This window comes from Ovis aries, chromosome 6 (assembly GCF_016772045.2).
Source record: "Ovis aries strain OAR_USU_Benz2616 breed Rambouillet chromosome 6, ARS-UI_Ramb_v3.0, whole genome shotgun sequence".
Lineage (NCBI taxonomy): Eukaryota > Metazoa > Chordata > Mammalia > Artiodactyla > Bovidae > Ovis > Ovis aries.
Window position 1 is genome coordinate 36,641,568 of NC_056059.1, and position 19,811 is coordinate 36,661,378.

Genomic DNA, 19,811 nt, shown 5'->3' on the forward strand with positions numbered 1-19,811 from the left:
TGTTTCTGGAAAACATATGGAATAGTATACCTTCTCTGTGCCAGGAAATATTTCAGAATCTGGGGATACATCTGTGAGACAAACAGGCAAAAATCACTGCCTTCATGGAGCTTACATTCTAGTGGGGGAAACAGACAAAATCAAGACAAAAAAGTAAACCATAAAATATATTACATAGTGATAACTATTAGTAAGAAAAATAAGGCAAAAAAATGAGGCTAGAAATTATAAATGGGCAGGGGTTGCAGTTTTAAATAGAGTTTTTAGAGATTCTTGCGGCATGGAAGAATTTGATATTTGAGTGTAAAGATCTAGAGGAAGTAAGGAAACAAACCATACTATCACAGCAGGTTTAGAGACGCCAAGAAAATCACTTATATGACATGTTCAAGAAACTGCAAAGATACCATTATGGTTAGAAGAGAATGAGGACAGTGAAAAAGATAATGGAAGGTGAGGAAAGAACAAATTAAGTAGGGCCTCATAGAACATTGTAAAAACTCTGCCTTTAATCTGGGTGAGATGAGAATCCATGTAAGGGTTCTAGGCAGAGCGGTGATGTGACTTACTGAAATTTGGTTTGACCACTGTGTTGAGAACAGACAGGACGCAGCCAAGGGCAGAAGCAGAGAAACCAGTTAGGAAACTATTGCAATGATCATGCAGTAGGTGTGCGCTAATGATGGCGTGAACTAAGGTGATCCTCAAGCCTGCGCATATTGCCTTGCGGGATGCACAGGACGCTGCTGTAGGGGACATTGTTCACATTGACTAAAATGTCCTCCTTGGGCTTCCCTGGTGGCTCAGAGGTTAAAGCGTCTGCCTGCAATGCAGGAGACCTGGGTTTGATCCCTGGGTCAGGAAGATCCCCTGGAGAAGGAAATGGCAACCCACTCCAGTATTCTTGCCTAGAGAATCCCATGGACAGAGGAGCCTGGTGGGCTACAGTCCACGGGGTCACAAAGAGTCGGACACAACTGAGTGACTTGACTTGTTCACTAGGGTACTGTATTGCAGTCATCATGAGGTAATAGATGCTTTCTGGATATATTTTGAACATAGAGTTGACAAGATTTCCTGATATTACCCGTGTAGTATGAAAGATAACACCAAGGTTTTTGGCCTGAGCAACTAGAAGGTTTGTGACACCAATTTACTGAGATGGAGAAGAGAGAAGTTTGGGAGATAGTATCATGGTTCAATGTTGGACATGTTTTTTGAGTTTGTTTATTTGGCTATTCTCTGTCTTAGTTGTGGCATGCAAGATCTTTGATCTTCATTGCATCGTTTGAACTTTTAGTTGTGGCATGTGGGATCTAGTTCCCTGACCAAGGAATGAACCCAGAGTATTTTAAGTCGGTATACTAGATGAAGTAATTAAGGGTGTGAGTTTGAACAGACAAGGGGAAGTGACCTCAGGGAACGTGAGCCCTGAGTCCTATGAACTTGTAGAGGACGGGGAGATAACAGGGTACCAGTAGAGGAGACTTAAGAAGGAGACAACAGCAAAAAAGGAGAAGATGGGGTGTGTTTGATGTTTTGGAAGCCAAGTGAACCAGGTATCTCTAGCTGGAAAGTAGGTCAGATGGTTAACCAAGTAGAACAGTGAGAGTCTAGCCATTGGGATTAGCAAGCTGGAGATCACTCAGTAAGAGCAGTTTTGATGGAGATATGGGAGCAAAGCATTTTCCAGAGAAAATGAGAGGAGAGGAACTGAAGACTTTGAGTGGTAATTTTACAGTGATCTCGCCAGCCTATAACACAGCCAAAGAGATCTAAAAAGAGCATCTTGCAGATTAAGAATCTCTAGAGTGGAAACTGTCTGTGTGCTTTGCCTTGTCCTTTGCCCTTTTGAACTGTCACAAGCAGTAGAGACCGAGAGACTGCAAATAGTTCCGCACCCAGAAACTAGTGGTAGTGAGTGGCATTGAGCATCTCTAGTGATTGCTGTGGTCAGAGCCTTCTTCTCTCTTCTTACACCACCAGCTCACATCCGTGCTCTTGAGCCTCTCTGATGGAAAGCTTGTGCCCTAATTTGTCTTTGAACAGCTAAGACAGCAAACTCGTATTTCAGTGATTTCCCTCTTTCCTGCTTCAGAATTTCTCTAGATCTCTACCCATTTTCTTACCCACTCAAATGATAAACGTTTTTCTGAAATCTGAGATTAAGTATCCTTGATGTTTTCTGCATCCATCTCTCCACCTCTTGTACATGTGCAAACATACACGTGCGCTCGCTCACTCACTCACTCACTCACGCCCTTTTCATTGCTCCCTCACCACTAGCTCATTTCTGTTGGCCTAGAAAATGCCTCTATCTCAAAAACATTCTTTCTAGGGCACAATTTAACAGTTTGAATCAAAAGCCATAATTCAGGCATTTTATCTAATAATCCTACCTCTGCTATTCTGCTCTGGAGACAGCATTGTACGCATGAAAAGGACCAGAAGTACTGATTTGCTCACCACATGGTTGTCTATACTCATGGAGAATTAGAAGCAACTTAAATGTTCAAAAGTAGGAGACCAGATAAGTAACACTTGTATGTCAATTCAATAAGATATTATGCGTCAAACAAAAATTATGGTCCTGAAGACTGTGTAATGAAGTGAAAAATGTTTGGCAAAGTGTATTTTAAGTGCTTTATTTTAAGTGCTTTGCATATATTATCAATTTTAATCTTCCCAATAACCCATAAAGTAGTAATTATTATTATTAATATTCTCATTTGAACATGAGGAAAATGAAGTACAGGAGATAAACAGCTGTCCAAGGTCACAAATAAGTGGTGGGGCTCGGGTTTCATGATACTCTCCCTCAAAAGTAGGTATATAAAGAAGCAGTATATATAGTGCATGCATTTATGTGTGAATATATGTATATAAATATGTTCCTAGAAAAACACACAAAGGAAATATACCTAAAATGACTGAACAATAGTATTGTGCCTGTGGTGGTGATGGTGGAAGTATTAGGGACAATTTTTACTCCGTCCAAAGACTATTTTTCAAATATTCTTTATGTGATTATACTAATGCCTTAATAAGATTTACATTTTATATATTTTAAAAAACATAGTCTAGTAGCCCTTTTATTCATAAACAGCATCTATTTAATCTCACATACACCCTCTGAAATCATAGGCAGGGATCAAGGAAGCAGCTTAGATCTTACACTCACGCCTGAATTTCAGTTCTAACTTTATCACTTAACAGCTATGGCAAGTGAGCAGTTTCTCTGTAACATGGGAGTATTTATCTCTCTTTGTGTTTTTTTGTGAGATTTAAGTGCAATGAAATGTGCTAAATCATAGGAAAAACTGAAAACAGTACCTATATAAGTTCTTTCTGCTCCCTCTTGTTCTGAGGGTCAATCTTTGCCCTTCATTTTGCCATAAAAAATTTTAAACAGTCTGCAGACATTTCCGATTCTTTCCTTACTTGCTAATGAACTCCTGTAATTCAGAGTCTACCCCCACTTCTCTGGAGAAACTCCTTTCTGTGTGTCACTGGGTGACTGTGTGGTTGTTTCTGGTATGTTAAGACCTCTGTGCTGCTGTTGGCTTGGTCCTTGTCCTCCTGAAGTCCTTGTGGTTCTTGACCCTCTGTTCCTTTTTCTCAGAAATCCTTCTCCCTTGACCTCCGGGATGTTGATCTCTCTTTGTCCTCTTACGGCAGTGACACTATTCCTCGTTACTGTGTCCCTCACTGACTGGTTTTCCACAAGACATGCTTAGATATAAATGTTACACAGATTATCGCCTCATTCCTTGTCCCTCAGCACTGCACCTGAGAGCGTCTCTACTTCTGCGGTGTCAGATGTCACCTCTTTGGAAATGACTTCCAAAGCAACACTTCTGTGATGCTCTGTGAAGCTCACCTTAGACAGTACTTTCAGGTCAACATGTGAAAATCAAATGAATCATCTTTTCCTCCTTGGTCTCCTTTTCACTCATCTGATTTCACAGGTCTTCATCTTCTTAATCATTTTCTAAGGCCTTTCCTTTTCCTTACCCCCAATCCTTCTTCCAGTGTTTGTCATATGTCAAATCTAGTTGACTCTACTTTAAAAATATGCCCCCCCTTCCCCTTTGTATTGCCGAGGCACCTTTTATAACTAGTCTGGAATATCAGGACAGCCACCTAGCACATCTTCATGCCTCCGCTGTCTTCTCCACCCCCTCCAAACCATTTTACCTGTTTATAAGAACAATCATTTACCTAATGTTGAAAATCTCAACTCTTGGTTTTAATGCAATATAATCCAGCAAGAACTCCTGTCAAAAACCATCTGACAGTGATTCTCTGAGTAGTATCAATATAAGGTAAAAAAAAAAAAAAAAAAACAAGAACAAAAAACCCACCGTTTGAACCACAGATTGAAACATATTCATTCCTTCAAACATACAATTAACTATATGACAGGCACTGTTTTAAGCAGAAAAGACAAAATGGTGACCCAAACAGACACACTGTCTACCATCTGGAAGTCTACTTTCTCAAAGGATGAGACAGATAAGAAACAAACCAACACATAGTCAGATGGCAGCACATGCTGTGGAGAGAAGTGAAGCGGGGTGAGTCAGATGGGGTGTGGGTGGGAAGCTGAGGATGGACATCGAGCAGATTGAGTCTTCAGGCTCGGTGTCGCTGAGAATGGCGCTTATGCAGGGACCTGTGAGGGAGTGAGCCATCGGGATATCTGAGGAGAGACTATCCAGGCAGAGGGACCACAGCCTTAGCCTTTGGAAGGTGAGCAAAAGGCTCTCCTGGCCAGAGCAGAGTTGAGGGGGGAGTGTTGTAGGAGATGAGGTCAGAGACATAGCAGGGAGCCTGATCCCTGAAGGCTTTGTAGCCATTTTCAGATCTTTAGCATTTACCTTAAGTGAAATGAGAAGCCAACAGAGGATTGCAGAGAAGAAAGCAATTTTCTGAAGTACCTTTTGAAGGGATCACTCTGGCAACTGTATAGCCCAGGAATGGTGAGGGCTGTTCAGATAGAACCTGTTTTTAAAATTGAGACAGTGTTACAGTGTAACAGACTACAGTTGGAACAGTAACCAAATACAGAAGTGATGATGGCAAAGACCAGTGCCTGTCAGTTCGGCGCCATCCACCATTGCACCCCAGTGCCCAGCATAGCTCACCACTCAAATGAACAGTTGCCATATCATTTAGTGTGGTAGCTCAGGTGATAAAGAATCTGCCTGCAGTGCGGGAGACCTGGCTTCCATCCTGGGTTGGGAAGATCCCTGCTATCCCCTCTAGGATTCTTGCCTAAAGAATCCCATAGACAGAGGAACCTGCTGGGCTACAGTCCGTGGGGTCACAAAGAGCTGGACACAGCTAAGCAACTAGCAGTCATGCTTACACTTTCTTTTTTAGAGTAACTTGGGTAACAAAATGACCCAAATTCAATGCCTTGAACACTGTCAAAGTTCTTTCTTCTGTGACAATCTAAAGCAGTTTAGGGCTCAGGAGAGGAGTTAGAAGACTTGCTCCACACAGTGTTTCAGGGCCTCAGGCCAACTGCCTCTAGCTTCAGCAACTGGCTTCCAGAGCAGTCGTGTTTTTCATCTGCATTCCAGCTCACAAGAGGGGAGAATAAGTGCGTGTCAAGGCATGAACCTTGTGAGGCAGCCTATTAGGCAGGCCTGGAAAGCACACATACAGCTTCTCACATCCTACTGAAGACCTGTCTACCTGCCTGAGAGGCTTCAGATGTGCTCTCCCTGGGCACGTGGCTCCCTCATCACTGTGCAAGAGAGGTGGAATGGATTTGGGTGGACAGCTAGCAAGCTCTTCCATAGGTGTCCTTTTACAGTACCAGGAAGTCTTTTTGAATATGGATTATACAGTTTTAAGCCATAAAACATGACGTGTACAAAAGAATACAAAATATTCAAATTTGTCATGAATCCTTTGTTAATGAGAATATACCAAATACCTTCTCTTACAGCTCAAGGCTAGAATAATGAGCTTGTTTTGCCTAGCAGTGTTCCATGTAGCCTTCAAACTGAATTGTTTGTATATTGAGAGAAGTCATCTGTAAAGGCTCGTCGGGCCTCTCTGGTGGCTCAGCGGTAAAGAATCTGCCTGCAATGCAGGAGACAGAGGTTCAATCCCTGGGTCAGGAAGAGCCCCTGGAGGAAGACATGGTAGCCCACTCCAGTATTCTTGCCAGAAAATTCCCGTGGGCAGAGGAGTAACTCAGACACAACTGAAGCGGCTAAGCACAGCACACATACAGTATAAAGGTTTCATCAGCATTTTATAGTTTTAGAAGCCAAATTTGTTTGTACTCCAAGTGTTTTCAAGTATTTCAGTGATCAAACAGGTTTGAGCTTATCTGTCAATGCCAAAGCAGAGAAGGGGCCAGGGGGAAGAACTGAAAATAAGTTCCACAGTCTAATTTTTTCAAAGCTTTTGCTCTTTATAGATTTTAGGTCATTTTTATAATTGAGGAGAATGGTTCTTAAAATTCAGTTTCTTCTGACACCCCCAAATGGTCCAAGTAAATTATAGAAAATTTGTATGTTTTCAAAAGTCTCTGGTAGGCCTTCTATGAGGCAGAACTAGATTTATCTGTCTTTTTTAGTGCAATTCTAAAAGCAGTTTTATCAAATTATACTTAAAGACATAATCTTCCCTTTGCTATTTCTTAAAATTATCTATTACCTTTAAAAGATACTAACTTTAGAAGACTAAAATTATTAATCTAATAAGACATGATGTTTTATAAGAGTTCTTTTACTTCAAACTTTAATAAATGAAAACATTAATGAGCTCCTCTTTTACCACACCTGGAGAAGCATTTGGCACATAAAACAGTTAAAAACCTTCAGAGGTCATTGAGCCGCTATTTTCTCATAAGACCAGCACTGTTAACAACTACAGGGCATTTGAAAGTTCAGTAGTATACTTTCTTACAATGGAAGCTTTCTAAATTTCAGCCATTACTTTGACCTGTCCATTTCATTTTCTCCTTTCCCCATCTCAATGAAGTTGGGGACTGGCTGATCTATTTCTTAATCTTCCCTCTCCAAACCCTTAGGCAAAGAATGGGAAGTTAGAATCTATAAAGTGTTTAGCACCCACGGAAAAAAGGTACTTTTGTTATGTACGTCTAGATCTTTCCTACCCTTGTTAGTCTCATTCTTTAAAAAATTGCTGCAGGTTGCCAATTGTAACACGTTCTTCACATATTCCTGTTTCCAAAAGGTATAGGGGCAACCTAAGTACTTTAGCAAAGGAACACTGTGTACTCGCATGCTGCTTTGGTGGAAGCAGACTATGAATATTCAGCAGTCTCAGATGTGTGGAAGACAACATGAAAACTGGAATTATTACAAAGCTTTAGAGAGAAATACTGAACAGTTTTGAAAGTCACCCTTTGTCAGTTACATCTGTAGAAACTCAGGTCCTTAGAGAGTTGTTAAACATGTAGCTCAAACATTTTTTTAAAAGTGGAGTAGGTGAGAGAGTTGAAATTACAGCTTGTCTTAACCCTGAAAATCAGCTAAACTTTCTCACATTTCACACCTGCTTTTTGCAAAGCTTTCTGTTGTAAAACATAACTATATATTTTCTGTAATTCTCAAAGCCTATGTTGATTGTATCTTGGTTCTTTCTGTTTTGGGAAAAAAAAAATCAATCTTCTAACATTCTGCTAACTGAAATATCTTTAAATTTATACTATGGTTTATTTTATGTTCTTTCTGAATGTATCTTAGCCTCCCACCTGAAGGTTTTTATTTCTTCTGAAATAGTTATTTGCATATAATTATAAAGGTATTTCATGGACAGTGTTTTATTTAATGTGATCTGAATGTAGAGGGTTGTGCTTTCCCTAGGAATTCATCTTTCAGAGCTTCAGGGAAATTTAATACTATTGCACTAGATCTTACACTAAAGATTTTGATACTCTGTTGAAGATTACCAGTGTGCACAAAGATTCTTTGTTAAAGATGGATTGCTCTTTATCAGGACAATCACATTCCAGTAATAAGAGCAACTATGCTCTGGCTTAATGAGAGCCGTTTTAGAGAAGCCTCTTCTAACTCAAACTTTAGAGGTATAAAAATGCACATATTATTGAATGTTTATATATATATACACATATATATATTTAAATTTCTCAGATCCATTCTGAAATTATCTGTGTAAATTATCTAAATGTGTCAGTGGGTATGCAGTAATGGCAGACACAAACACTGCCTTATCAGTTCCTGGGACATCATCTTAACTGTGGGCAAATAGCAGTAATATATTTTCTTGGAGATTACACAGTTTTAGAAATCATAATAACACCACCAACAGCTAATATTCACTAAATGTATAAGACATTAGCATAGTACTTTACATGTATTACCTTATTTAATCCTTACGACCACCCTATGTTAAGTATTGTTGCCACCCCCATTTCACAGCTGAGGAAACAGAGTCAGTAGGATCTTAACAGTTAATAAATGATGGAGCTAAGATTCAAACCCAAACATTCTGACTCCAGAGCCACTATTAATAACTCTTATGGTATGTTATCTCCCTTGTTTTTATACTTGATGGAGCCTAGGGCTTTAAACTTTTAAGAGTTGCAGACAAGTTGACCATACCACCATAAATGGAAAATAATTTATCCATCTACCAAGCCCAAGACTAGTTATCTACCCTATATGCTTGTTTTGTGGAGAGTTTTGTATATCTCAGTCTCATAGGATCACTGTAAACCTTAATCAGATGTGTTTTGCAATGGGCTTTTCACAGTGAAGATTATCAATGGGTAGATGAATGCATGTTGCTTCAATGTGTTCTTTATTTTGACAACACAGAATACATGGATTGTACTTAATAGTCTTTTAATGCAGAAGTGAATCTTTGAGTTCCATGAAATTCAGGTCCAAATCTCCAAGGCAGCTGTGCGTTTGAGTCCCCAAATGCAAATGTGCTCTTGTTTGCCTGTTTGCAATCTTCCTGCATGGGGACAGCTTACTTGTGCTCAGTCACCTGGGTTGTATTTAGAAACCGTTGGCTGTTTTCACAGAGGCAGTCAAAAAATCTTACTAATATGCCTCCCGACAAGTGTTAAGCCTTCTCCGTCAGTCTGAAATACATGCTACTTGAAGTAAGTTTCCTGTTTATTTTTTTCCATTTGGCTAATATAAAGATTAACATTATATATCACAGAAGAAAAGGCTCTTAAGTTGACTTCATGTCTTTGTGATGGCTATTTTGCAGTTTATTTTATTTTATTTTTTTTTTTAGCGATTCAATTCTTACATGATAGTATACATGTTAGAATGCCATTCTCCCAAATCATCCCACCCTCTCCCTCTCCCTCTCCCTCTGAGTCCAAAAGTCCGTTATACACATCTGTGTCTTTTTTCCTGTCTTGCAACAGTTTAGATACAAGCCGCATATCTCCTCAGATCATTTTGACAAGAAACACTGAAAAGATGTTAAACAGGCAATGAATGTGACATTGGCTTCTGATTGCATTAGAAGTCAGATTCCTCAGGTCTAGTTCTAATGCTTCCCTAATATTCTGAGAGTCTGGGTTTTGCTCTATTTAGCTATAAAATGTGGACAGCACCTAACAGGAACACTGTAGGCCATAATGACCATTTCTGTCTGCTGTCAAATGCTTTTGTTAATGGAATGATGAAGTTCGATATACAATTTTATACCAACAGTGTATAATAAAGTATCATAATTTTTACCAATTTTAACAAAGTTGGGAATCTGAGGACTAGAATGAATTAGTATCTACTTATTATCTCATGTGTCTGTCTTAAAGAAGGATCTGTTGTTACGTACTTCTTACCATTACTGCTGGACAACAAGTGGTTTGTTTTGATACAGAACATGGAAAACCTCAGTCCCACACCATCTCATGAGAGGACTGGATCTGATCATGTTGAACTGATGTCGGATGGAAGGTAATTTTAAGAGTTTTCTCCTAACACCATTTATAAGAATGTGAATAAACTTTTTTTCACTTAGTGCAATGTGCATTCAAAGAACTAAAAAGCATAAAATTAACAAACCCTATATTTACCAACAGCATTTTACAACAAGGAAAACGCTTTAGGATGGGAAAATCTACTATGGTGCTATTAAAGACAGATAACCATATTCATGTCATGTTGTTTCTAGGTTTTAATTTTCTGTTTTGTTTTTTAATTTCATAAGAATTTTATTTAGAGCTACTGAAGTTCTAAAACAAGGAAAAGTATAATTTCAATGAATGAGAAGCATTGTTATAAAACAGAATGACAGTTTATATTTTGTTTGTAGCAAAGAAAATGAAAAGGATGGCAGACAGACCCAGCATTTTGAGGTGAGTAGCTACCAAGTAAGACTGTGACTGTGACAGGACTGTCCTGACATTCTTGAAGTCCCTATGAAGATTTATTGGCTTATCAATAAGAGGTGATGAGATTAAGTGACAGTTGTTGAGAAAGGCAAATATTGAGACATAAAAAAAAACCCAAAAGAATAGAGTTCTTACGATCTTTCAAGGAATTTTTAATTCTTTTATTTGACTTGTGAAGATAAACTTTAATACCAGGGAGATTTCTCCTTAGACTTTTTTCCATAAAATAAGACAAAATAAAAGCCAAAGCTACTGGTTTGATTTTCCATGAATTCAAGCATTTTTTTAAGTGATTGAGACAGATAATAGTGAATCGTAGTGGATTTGTCACAGAGATAATTTCATTAATTTTCAAATTAACATAAAATCATTTCAAGTTATTAAATTCATTTCCTGAGTTTTGTGTCTTGTTTTAAGTGAACAACAGAGAAAATAATGTCTAACTCCCTTCTATTGTCTGTATCTTAATGTTTCGGTGACTTTCCTAGCTTCCCTGTTGTCCTCTGGTGACATTGACTTCCTGACCCAAGTTATTTGATTTCCTTTGTCCCAATGCTGGCTTCCATTCAGTGTGCTGAGCTTCATTTTTCATTCATGCTTGTGTATATAATTCACTACTTCCAAATGCTTCCAGCTGCACCTTCAGTCTTAGATCAGCTTTCTTTTTGGCAAGAATTAAAGCTTTTTTCAACCTGTTCTTGGATTCTGACTCTTGATATGTTAATTATGCATAGAATCCCCCCTCTAACCACTGATTCCTAACCTTTTTTGGGCAGTAACCTAACTCGCTGATGGGTTGTTCAGTAATATATATACTGAGTCCTACTATGTGCAGGTAATGTGCCAGGAGCTGGGATTTAATAACAGCTGTAGTTCCTACCTCCGTAAAGATTTCTAATCTAGAAAGTTAAGAACTCGAAAGCTATGGACCCCCTTCTTAGAAAAACGCACACTTGTGTTGAATTTGGTATAAAATTGCTGGGAATGAATGGCCACCTGACACGACCGCCCCCAGTTCTCTAGATTCCTCATATTTCCTCTTTGTCATCTGTCATGGGCACTTCTTCATTAACCCAGCCAGTCAATAGGAGGGGAGGCTTCTCCCTGACTTCATAGCTTCTGAGCCACTGCTCTCATCCTTAATTTCCAGCTCCTTCATGCTTCCTTCCTTGGGACCCAGGCAAAAAGCAGACCTTCTTTCTAGTCTCTAGTCACAGTTTTTCAGAGCACAGTGTTCCCATGATACTGTTTTTAGTTTCCTTCTGTTTCATCCTTTTTCTGCTCCCTTCCTCTTCTCACAGTGAGCACCTACTCATCATGCCATTGAACATTATTTTAAAGAAAATGGCTTTGCCAGCCTCCTGGAGAGGTATTCTCAGTTCTCCCCTTTTCTGCCTCTTATCTTTAGGCGGTAAAAGGGTAGAGAACAGCCTTTGGGATGAACTATGAAACATTAACTCATAAATTCCAAGTGGCACCCAAACAAATGCGTGCTGAACTCCGTTTGTCTTGGTGTTTTTGTGGACAGCTCTCACGGCAGATGCATCACAGGGAAAGAATCTCAAGCCTTTCTGCCATGGGCCAGGAACTATTCTTACATGTGTTGCCCATGTGCGTTTACCAATCAGCACCTAGCCCACCGTTGGCACTTCTGAAGCACTCACTATTAATAATCACTGCCATCATGGTCGTTTCAGCGAGGAGATAAAATTAGGCAGTGAGTTAAAATCCAGACTAAGCTCTCCGTGTCATCCTTCTTTCACAACTGCACCAACAAAGGGGAAAAAAGGCATCACTCCACAAGATGAGGATTCTTTTTCTACTCGTGACCACATGTGTTTCCTTCACTGAAAGATACTTTATGATTGAGGAAGGACTGTGAAAGATCTGACTTCCATTTTTAAACCTCTTTCCCATGCTATTATAATTTCCTACATTTTAATATATGTAGCACTTTCTAAAACTTATGGAACTCAAATTGTCTGATTTTCTGATAATACTGCACTAATTCCTAAATTTCAGAAATGAAAAGTGAGTCTAGAAGTTGGTTATCCCTCCTAGAATTCTGTTTAGCTGGTTTTTTTTTTTTCAGTTTCCTATAACATCAGATTTACATGCCCACTACGAATGGATATGGTAACGTTCCCAGTTTCGTTTCCCATTAAGGCAGATTGTATCCATCCTAAAGGAGATCAGTCCTGGGTGTTCATTGGAAGGACTGATGATGAAGCTGAAACTCCAATACTTTGGCCACCTGATGTGAAGAGCTGGCTCATTAGAAAGGACCCTGATGCTGGGAAAGATTGAGGGCAGGAGGGGAAGGGGACGACAGAGGATGAGATGGCTGGATGGCATCACCAACTCAGTGGACATGGGTTTGGGTGGACTCCAGGAGTTGGTGATGGACAGGGAGGCCTGGCGTGCTGTGGTTCATGGGGTTGCAAAGAGTCGGACACGACTGAGCGACTGAACTGAACTGAACTGTCCTCATTAATGTTGCCCTTTTAATTTTTCCTTGTAAACACTCAGATTCATAGAAGATAACGCAACAAATGACAGCTATTGGAGAAAGGTGATTTGTCCTTCTTGTTTGACGAATACCTTTAGTCTCAGAAATGCTCCTCAGAGGGATACACAGGCAGGGAAAGGCCATCTTAGAGTCTGCTGCTCAAAGGCAAATGCAGGCACAACTTTATTTTTTAAATAATCATTTTGAAGCCTTAGGTATGTTTTTGTTTGAAGGCATGTATTGAAAAGTAAACAGATCAATCCTTTCTTGTATGTCTTGTTAATTTCTTTTATCTATACACCTAATTTTACCCAGAAGGAGAGTCTGCTGAGGTCTCAGATGGTCAGTGATGAGAATTATCCTTTTCTATTTCATCTGCATTTCTTAAAGTGGTTTGTATTAAAATTCGTTTAGTGACACATTGGCAATGGGGGAAAAAAAGTTAGAGTCACTTCAGAGTGCCAAAAATTTAATTATGATTTCTTCAGCTAAGTTTTGGAAAGGTTGATGTTTTTATAAAATAGGATGATACGTGCTGGACGAAATAGGATGACACGTGCAAGGGCTGAAGCCCCCTGTTCCCTGAGCATGTGGAGTTTAAAGAATTTGTTCTCTTGTTTGTTTTTAAACTCATTTGACAAGTGGAAGTATCCAGGAGAGAGGTCGTCCCTAAAAATAGAAATTTCTAGATTCTGAAAGATAACCCTGAAAGAACAGGTTTTCAGAGTTCTGTGGAGTTTATGCTTTATGTTTCAGCTTGATTCCTTCTGACAAGCTGTTTTCTATTGTTGAAGTATTTCATGTTTCTGTATAAAATCCAGAACAGTAAAATGATAACCTTATATTTAATCCTTTTGTCAGAAAAGCAAAACATGTAAAAGTTTTTAATTATGTGGTAGAGTATGCCATTATCTGGGAGAGGTCATTATAGTCAGAAGTTGAAGTGTTAAATTCCTTCAAGATATTTTTACATTCTTTGTGCTTTCTAAGCCTACTGCTTAGAAGGGCTTAGAAGCATACCTTTGATAACAAACAGGACATTCATAATAAACAAAAGACTATTTCCCTTTTTCTTATCCTGCTTCAAAAAAAAGGAAGAGAGAAGGAGAAAAGATAAGACTTTCTAATCAAGCATGAGAATTAATATTAGTTATCACAGGAGCTTAAGTGAAGGCTTGTATTTGCATTGAGAAGGTTTGAGATAAATTCTGAAATATCCTCATCAACAAGTATTTATGAAATGGATGACTCTGTTATTTCAGCCTCATTGTATTTCATGGAAGCTTTAGGATTTTGGAGAAGGGAATGGCAACCCACTCCAGTATTCTTGCCTGGAAAATTCCATGGACAGAGGAGCCTGATGGGCTACAGTCCATGGGGTTGCAGAGGCAGACACGACCTAGTGACTGAGCACAAGTACTGGTTCTGAAACTAGAACCAGAAAGATTTGAAAAGCTCTGTTTGTTTAGATTCGCTTCCAATTCCATCCAGTCTTGAAAGGCTACTGAAGCTTGGTAATTCACATGAATTTGGGGAATTTGTTATGTTTATTTTCCTTTCTTGTCAGGCCAAACAGTAAATGTTTACACTTCATGGGGCTCTTCTGTTAACTTCTGTGGCTCCTTCCTGTGCACACTGCCTTGTGGAGGGCGCTGATACTGTCCTGCCACTTCCTATCCAAATCCTGTGCAGGTAGGGAGAAGGGGTGGAACAAACATTCACCAGTGATTTGAGGCCAGGAAGGGAGTGGAGGACGGCAGAAGATGAGATGGTTAAATAGCATCACCAACTCAGTGGACATGAATCTGAGCAAACTCCGGGAGATAGTGAAGGTCAGGGAAGCCTGGCATGCTGCAAGCCATGGGGTTTCAAAGAGTCAAACATGGTTGAGCGACTGAAGAACAAGAAGAAGGAGCAGAATGAGTGAAGTCCGGCCGGGCCCAGCCAGACAGGGACAAGTCTTAACAGGAGTGAGGTGGATAGACTGGTAGTTAATGGCTCCTTGACCTGACCATGGAGTGTAAAGTGTGGCCCCAGGCTAGGGGAGCTGTCTCTTGTTTGCTCCCTAGCATCCTGTGCTTTTCTTCTATAACATGCATGTGACTTGGCACTTATATGATCAGTGAATCCCTTCCGCTCTGAATCCCCCGTCTCGTTAATTCTTGTAATTCCAGTGCCTAGCACATAGTATGTGTTCAATAAACACTTCCAAATGAATGAAAGGGAAAGGGAGGTAGTGTATAAATGGAATTAGCATCTCTTCTACAGTTATGACAAGCTAGCTCTTTTTACACTACATATTTTTCACTTTATCTTCCCGACTGTTTGAAGTTATGGTCCTGTATTAGAGAAAAAGAATCTCAGATACAAAGTTTACTCATTGAAGATCTTGCTGCTGGTCACCTGTGTTTGAACTCAGATCTCTAACTGTAAAACCCATATCTGCCATGCCATGTTGTCCCTCCTAAGAGCCAGTCACCCAGTTTATTTCATCCCATAAATATTTAGCATGTTTTCATGCAGTGCCACATTTTTGACGGGGTTTTGTGTGTGACAGCACAAGGATCTCTGAGTTGAAAATTATGAAATGAATGCATTAACCCAGATTTAACTGAAGATACAATTTGTGTAAACAACGAAAGTTGAAAACAAAAGATATTTTTGGTATTTAAGACTGTCCTTGACGTTTGTACATTAATGATCTAATAGGAGAAACAGTCACGTACACAGGCCTGATGCTCCATGATAAGACTACTAGAGGGTGGGAAGCCTGGCAAAGTGCCTCATCAGACTAGGCTGACAGATATTTGAAGTAAGAGGAGTTTTTGGCTCATGTGTTGCTACAAAGCAGTATCCTTACTCCATGTACATGCGTACCTGGGTCCACGCTATCAGCCCCCTCTGCCAACACCAGCAAGGTGACCATGTCAGCAGAAATTGGGAATCAGGTCTTCAGATACAGCAGCAGACGAGAGAAAGAGCACCCTGGGGGACTGGTCAGAGCACAGCGGCACAGGGCCACGCCTGTGAATGTGCTGGTGAGCGAGCCCTGCCACGTGTATCCCCGGCTGTGTGAGCTCGTGTGGGTTTATGAAGGACACATCTCTCCCTTGCTGTGCAGAAAATCAGCCAGGGAGTCTGGAAGTTCATGTATATCAAGCACATGTATGTATAGGTCTTCAGTGTGAGCGACGCCCTGTTATTTATGGCACAGCACACATTCTTGACTCCAAATACAGGGACCTCTTTGCTCTTCCTAAACATACACAACATGACCATGCCTCAGGGCATTTGCACTTGCTTTCCTTCTTCCTGGAATACTCTTCCCTCAAAGAGTGTCTCCTTTGTGTTTCTGCTCACATGCCACCTTATTGGAAAGGCCTTCCCTGGCTACCCAATATGAGGTAGCAGGGCATGGCCCCTACCTTCAGCATCCTCCTTACCCTGCTGTATTTTCTCTGTAGTCTATGTCACTGCTTGACTTCTTTTTCTTTATCAACTGTCCCCTTCTGTAAGATTGATTGGGGCAGAGATTCATTTGGGCCACTGAAGTTTCTCCAATGTCTAAAAAACCATCTAGCACGTGATAAGCCCTCAAAATGATTTCTTAGATGAATGACTAAATAAATTTTTTCTTTGTATCTCTAGCACCTGATGTATAATAGACAGCCCTATTACATGTATATAACATGTAATATATACTATTATAATTGAATGGTGGGAGTTTAGTCGCTAAGTCGTGTCCAACTCTTAACAACCCCATGGACTGTAGCCTACCAGGCTCCTCTGTCCATGGGACTGTAATTGAATAAACTAGTAAGGTTTAGACCTGATTCTCTTTGTTAGAATAATAGAGTCCTGTCAAGGCCGTCTATTCCAGTGTCCTACCTAGGGTGGTGCTCCCTCTCCTACATCCCTAACTCCCAGACTCTGTGAACACCGTGAAGAGCAGCTCACCAATTCACAAGGTAGTCCACTGTTGCCTTGCACCAAACTCAAGTTTCCAGAGCTCCACAGAGCACAGTTGAGTCTGTTGCTCTAAATGTCAGCTCCTAAGTGCAGGGAGCTTGCATGTCTCACACAGATCCTGGGACAGAGTGGGTGCACTAAACCGTGTTGTTGAAGGAGTGAATAAACCCAGACATTTTAGAGAAAACAAAAACTTAGGAAAAATTTTCCAACTAATTAATTTCTAGTTAATTTTTTTTTAACTTTGAAATTGGTGCAAATTCACATGTGGCAGTCATAAAAAGTGCACATTTTAAGTCAGCTTTTTTTTGCACGTGTTAAGTCAGCTTTTGTGTCTGCGTAATTTGGGGATTTCCCATGTGTCGTGTCAAGCACTGCAGACTGTCAAGCGCTCTGAGGGGACACGGGGAGCAAAGCCAGCAGCTGGTGTGAGCAGAGGACACAGGTTGCCTCTGAGCCCAGCTCTAAGCCTGCAGGTGTTCCCAGCACTGTGCATTCCCATGCCTAAGACATCAGCCTGGAAAACACACATTTCTCCGTTACTAGTCTTTTTGTTTTGTTTAAGTATTTGTTTGTTTCACTGTGCGGCTTGTAGGATCTAATTCCCTGACCAGAGATCGAACCCAGGGCCCCTACAATGCAAGTGTGGCGTCTTAGCCACTGGGCCAGCAAGGAAGTCCCCAAGGCTGTTTTTTAAAATCCTTCAATGGCTTTCCATTATCTACCACAGGATAAAATCCAAACTTAGCCCAGCGTGCAAGGCCTCTGTCAGCCCAGCCCCTGCTCATCCAGCACGCGTGTCATTTGTGCTGAAGGCTGGCACCCAAGCCTCATCTCCCCTGCACTCGGCATCCCCTGCCCCTGCCCAGCCCTGTGCCCACAGCCTCCCCTCCTCCTTCCCTCTGTGTGGGGTGCCCTCCTCCCCGACCCCCTGACCCGCAGGGCCCAAACACCTTTACTGTTGTTGATCAATGATGGGAACACGAGTGGCCCTTTTCTCTAATATCTTTTCCTAATGCATCCAAGACTGCCCTGCCTCTGTTGTGGCACGTTTCTCCTTGAATTGCAGTTGTATAAGCCTCCTCTAACTCTTCTCTTGAGCATTTTGAGAGGTAGCAATATTTTACTCATCTTCCTATGGTGCCTAATAATAGGAAGAGGGATCACTTCCATTTGTGTGTCTCTGCCCCAGGCACTATTCTTAGAGGCCTTTTCTACTTCCTCTCAGATCTTCAAAGGAACCATGCAAGATGGGTGTTATTAATGCCGCTTTATAGTTTAGGAAGTGGAGGCTCAGAGAGGTGAAACGGCTCAGCCAGGGCACCGAGCTGCTCAGTTGCTCTTCAGTCCCAAGTCTGCCTGGAAGGAAAACCCCCGTCCGCTCCACCACCTCACAGGGTCAGTGCTTCACAGATGTTCCTGGTGAAGAAAGTGCCATACTTACACCCTGGAATCACATTTTTTATATTCTTCCCTTTTTTCTGTCTCTAAATATAACAGGTATTAGAGCTCTTTGTTGAGGAAGTGTTTATTTGCTGTATGAGGTTCTGACACACACACAAATGGTTGGTGACTAACTGATGCTGTAACTTTTAAAAAGCTGAGCACCAGATTGGGTCCTTCAGCACTGGTCTCATTAGGATTCAGCTCAGGAAACAAATGATTTTTGTGGCATAAATACTTAATCTGTGTGTGTGTGTGTGTGTGTCCACCCCCCCCCCCCCCCGCCGTATAATAGACAAGCAGAGTTTTTAAAGTGTCTTAAAGCCCCAGATTTACTTGGCGTTTCCATCTGACTTTCATGAACTGACTGGTGATTTCATTTTATCCCAAATGTGAAGAAAATGCTTCATTTCATGGAAATACAGTAGTAAAAGCCCTGACTATTCCCCTGGTGATATCAAAGTAGGTTGAATAGCTATTAAAAGGAGCTGGAAGTCTTAGTAGTGCTTTATTTTAAGCATAAGAACATTTCTCATACATTAACAGAAACATTTATGATTTCCCAGATGTTTGGGTTTTTTTTTTTAATTTAATGATGATATATTTGCTCAAATAAATTTCCAGTTATTCTCAAAGAAAATCTTTTGTACAAATTTGTGTTACTGGAGAAATGTTTTTGTGAGGCAGCACTTTTGTTTATAATTTCGTGACGGGGGAAGTATGACAATGGTTGTGTTTACTGGATGCCAAAAGAACAAGGTAAAAAAGACTAAATTGCAGTGCATTTTAAAAAATATAAAATCGCTTAGTTAAGATAGCCTTGTGTTGAGGGGGAGTTTTCCCATTCCTCCGATATCCTCGCCTGGTGCAGATGCCACCAGTAAATAAAACCAAGGGTGCTGAGTATTTACTATTCAGAGGAGATGAATAGTAGGAAAAGAAGTGACAGTTGCATATTTGTAAGATATAAATTATGCCTTGCTGACTTGCCAGCTCTTGGCTTTTTACTTTAAAAAATAAAAAAAGTCATGCTCCCTGTGTAGTTTTGGCTCATTTCCAGAGTCCGTATTCCTTACTGCTAGCTGGTAGCTAGCAAGCCACCCCTCCACCACCACCACCCGTGCTGTTTGAATTTGCGCAACAATGCTTGAATACCCAGAGCTCCTCCAGAAATAGTCTGTTCTCCCCACACCGTGGCGAAAACAGTCACAGGAAATCTGGGAATGTGCAGCTAGCCCCGCTTAATTGCTCTAAGCCTGCAGGGCCAGCAGGAGAGCACGCGTGTGCACAGCCTCTGCTCCTGGCCCTGCAGGACTGTTTACCTAAGGGGCAGAGAAGGCTGCGTGAGAGAGACACCATGTTGCTGCTACAGCCTTAGCAACAACGGTAGCTGAGTTTTGGGTTGTTATTTACAGTCTGGAGAGCCATACTCCTTTAAGGAAACACAAACTCCTTTTCCCTCCTTCCTGGCCCCAGTCAGTTATCATCCAGTCTATCAGCTGCCAGCAGTTATCAGGA

The 19,811-nt window shown here is 40.7% G+C and overlaps 1 protein-coding gene across 23 annotated transcripts in view; it reads left to right on the forward strand.

Annotated features, from left to right (window-relative positions):
* Positions 1–19,811, forward strand: part of FAM13A (family with sequence similarity 13 member A) — a 340,765-nt gene that overhangs the window by 287,256 nt on the left and 33,698 nt on the right. For all 23 annotated transcript variants that reach the window (XM_060416890.1, XM_060416884.1, XM_060416886.1 and 20 more), the window contains 2 exons: positions 9,859–9,935; positions 10,294–10,336. In XM_060416890.1, coding sequence (XP_060272873.1) covers positions 9,859–9,935; positions 10,294–10,336 — 120 coding nt within the window. The remainder of the gene's footprint in view (positions 1–9,858; positions 9,936–10,293; positions 10,337–19,811) is intronic.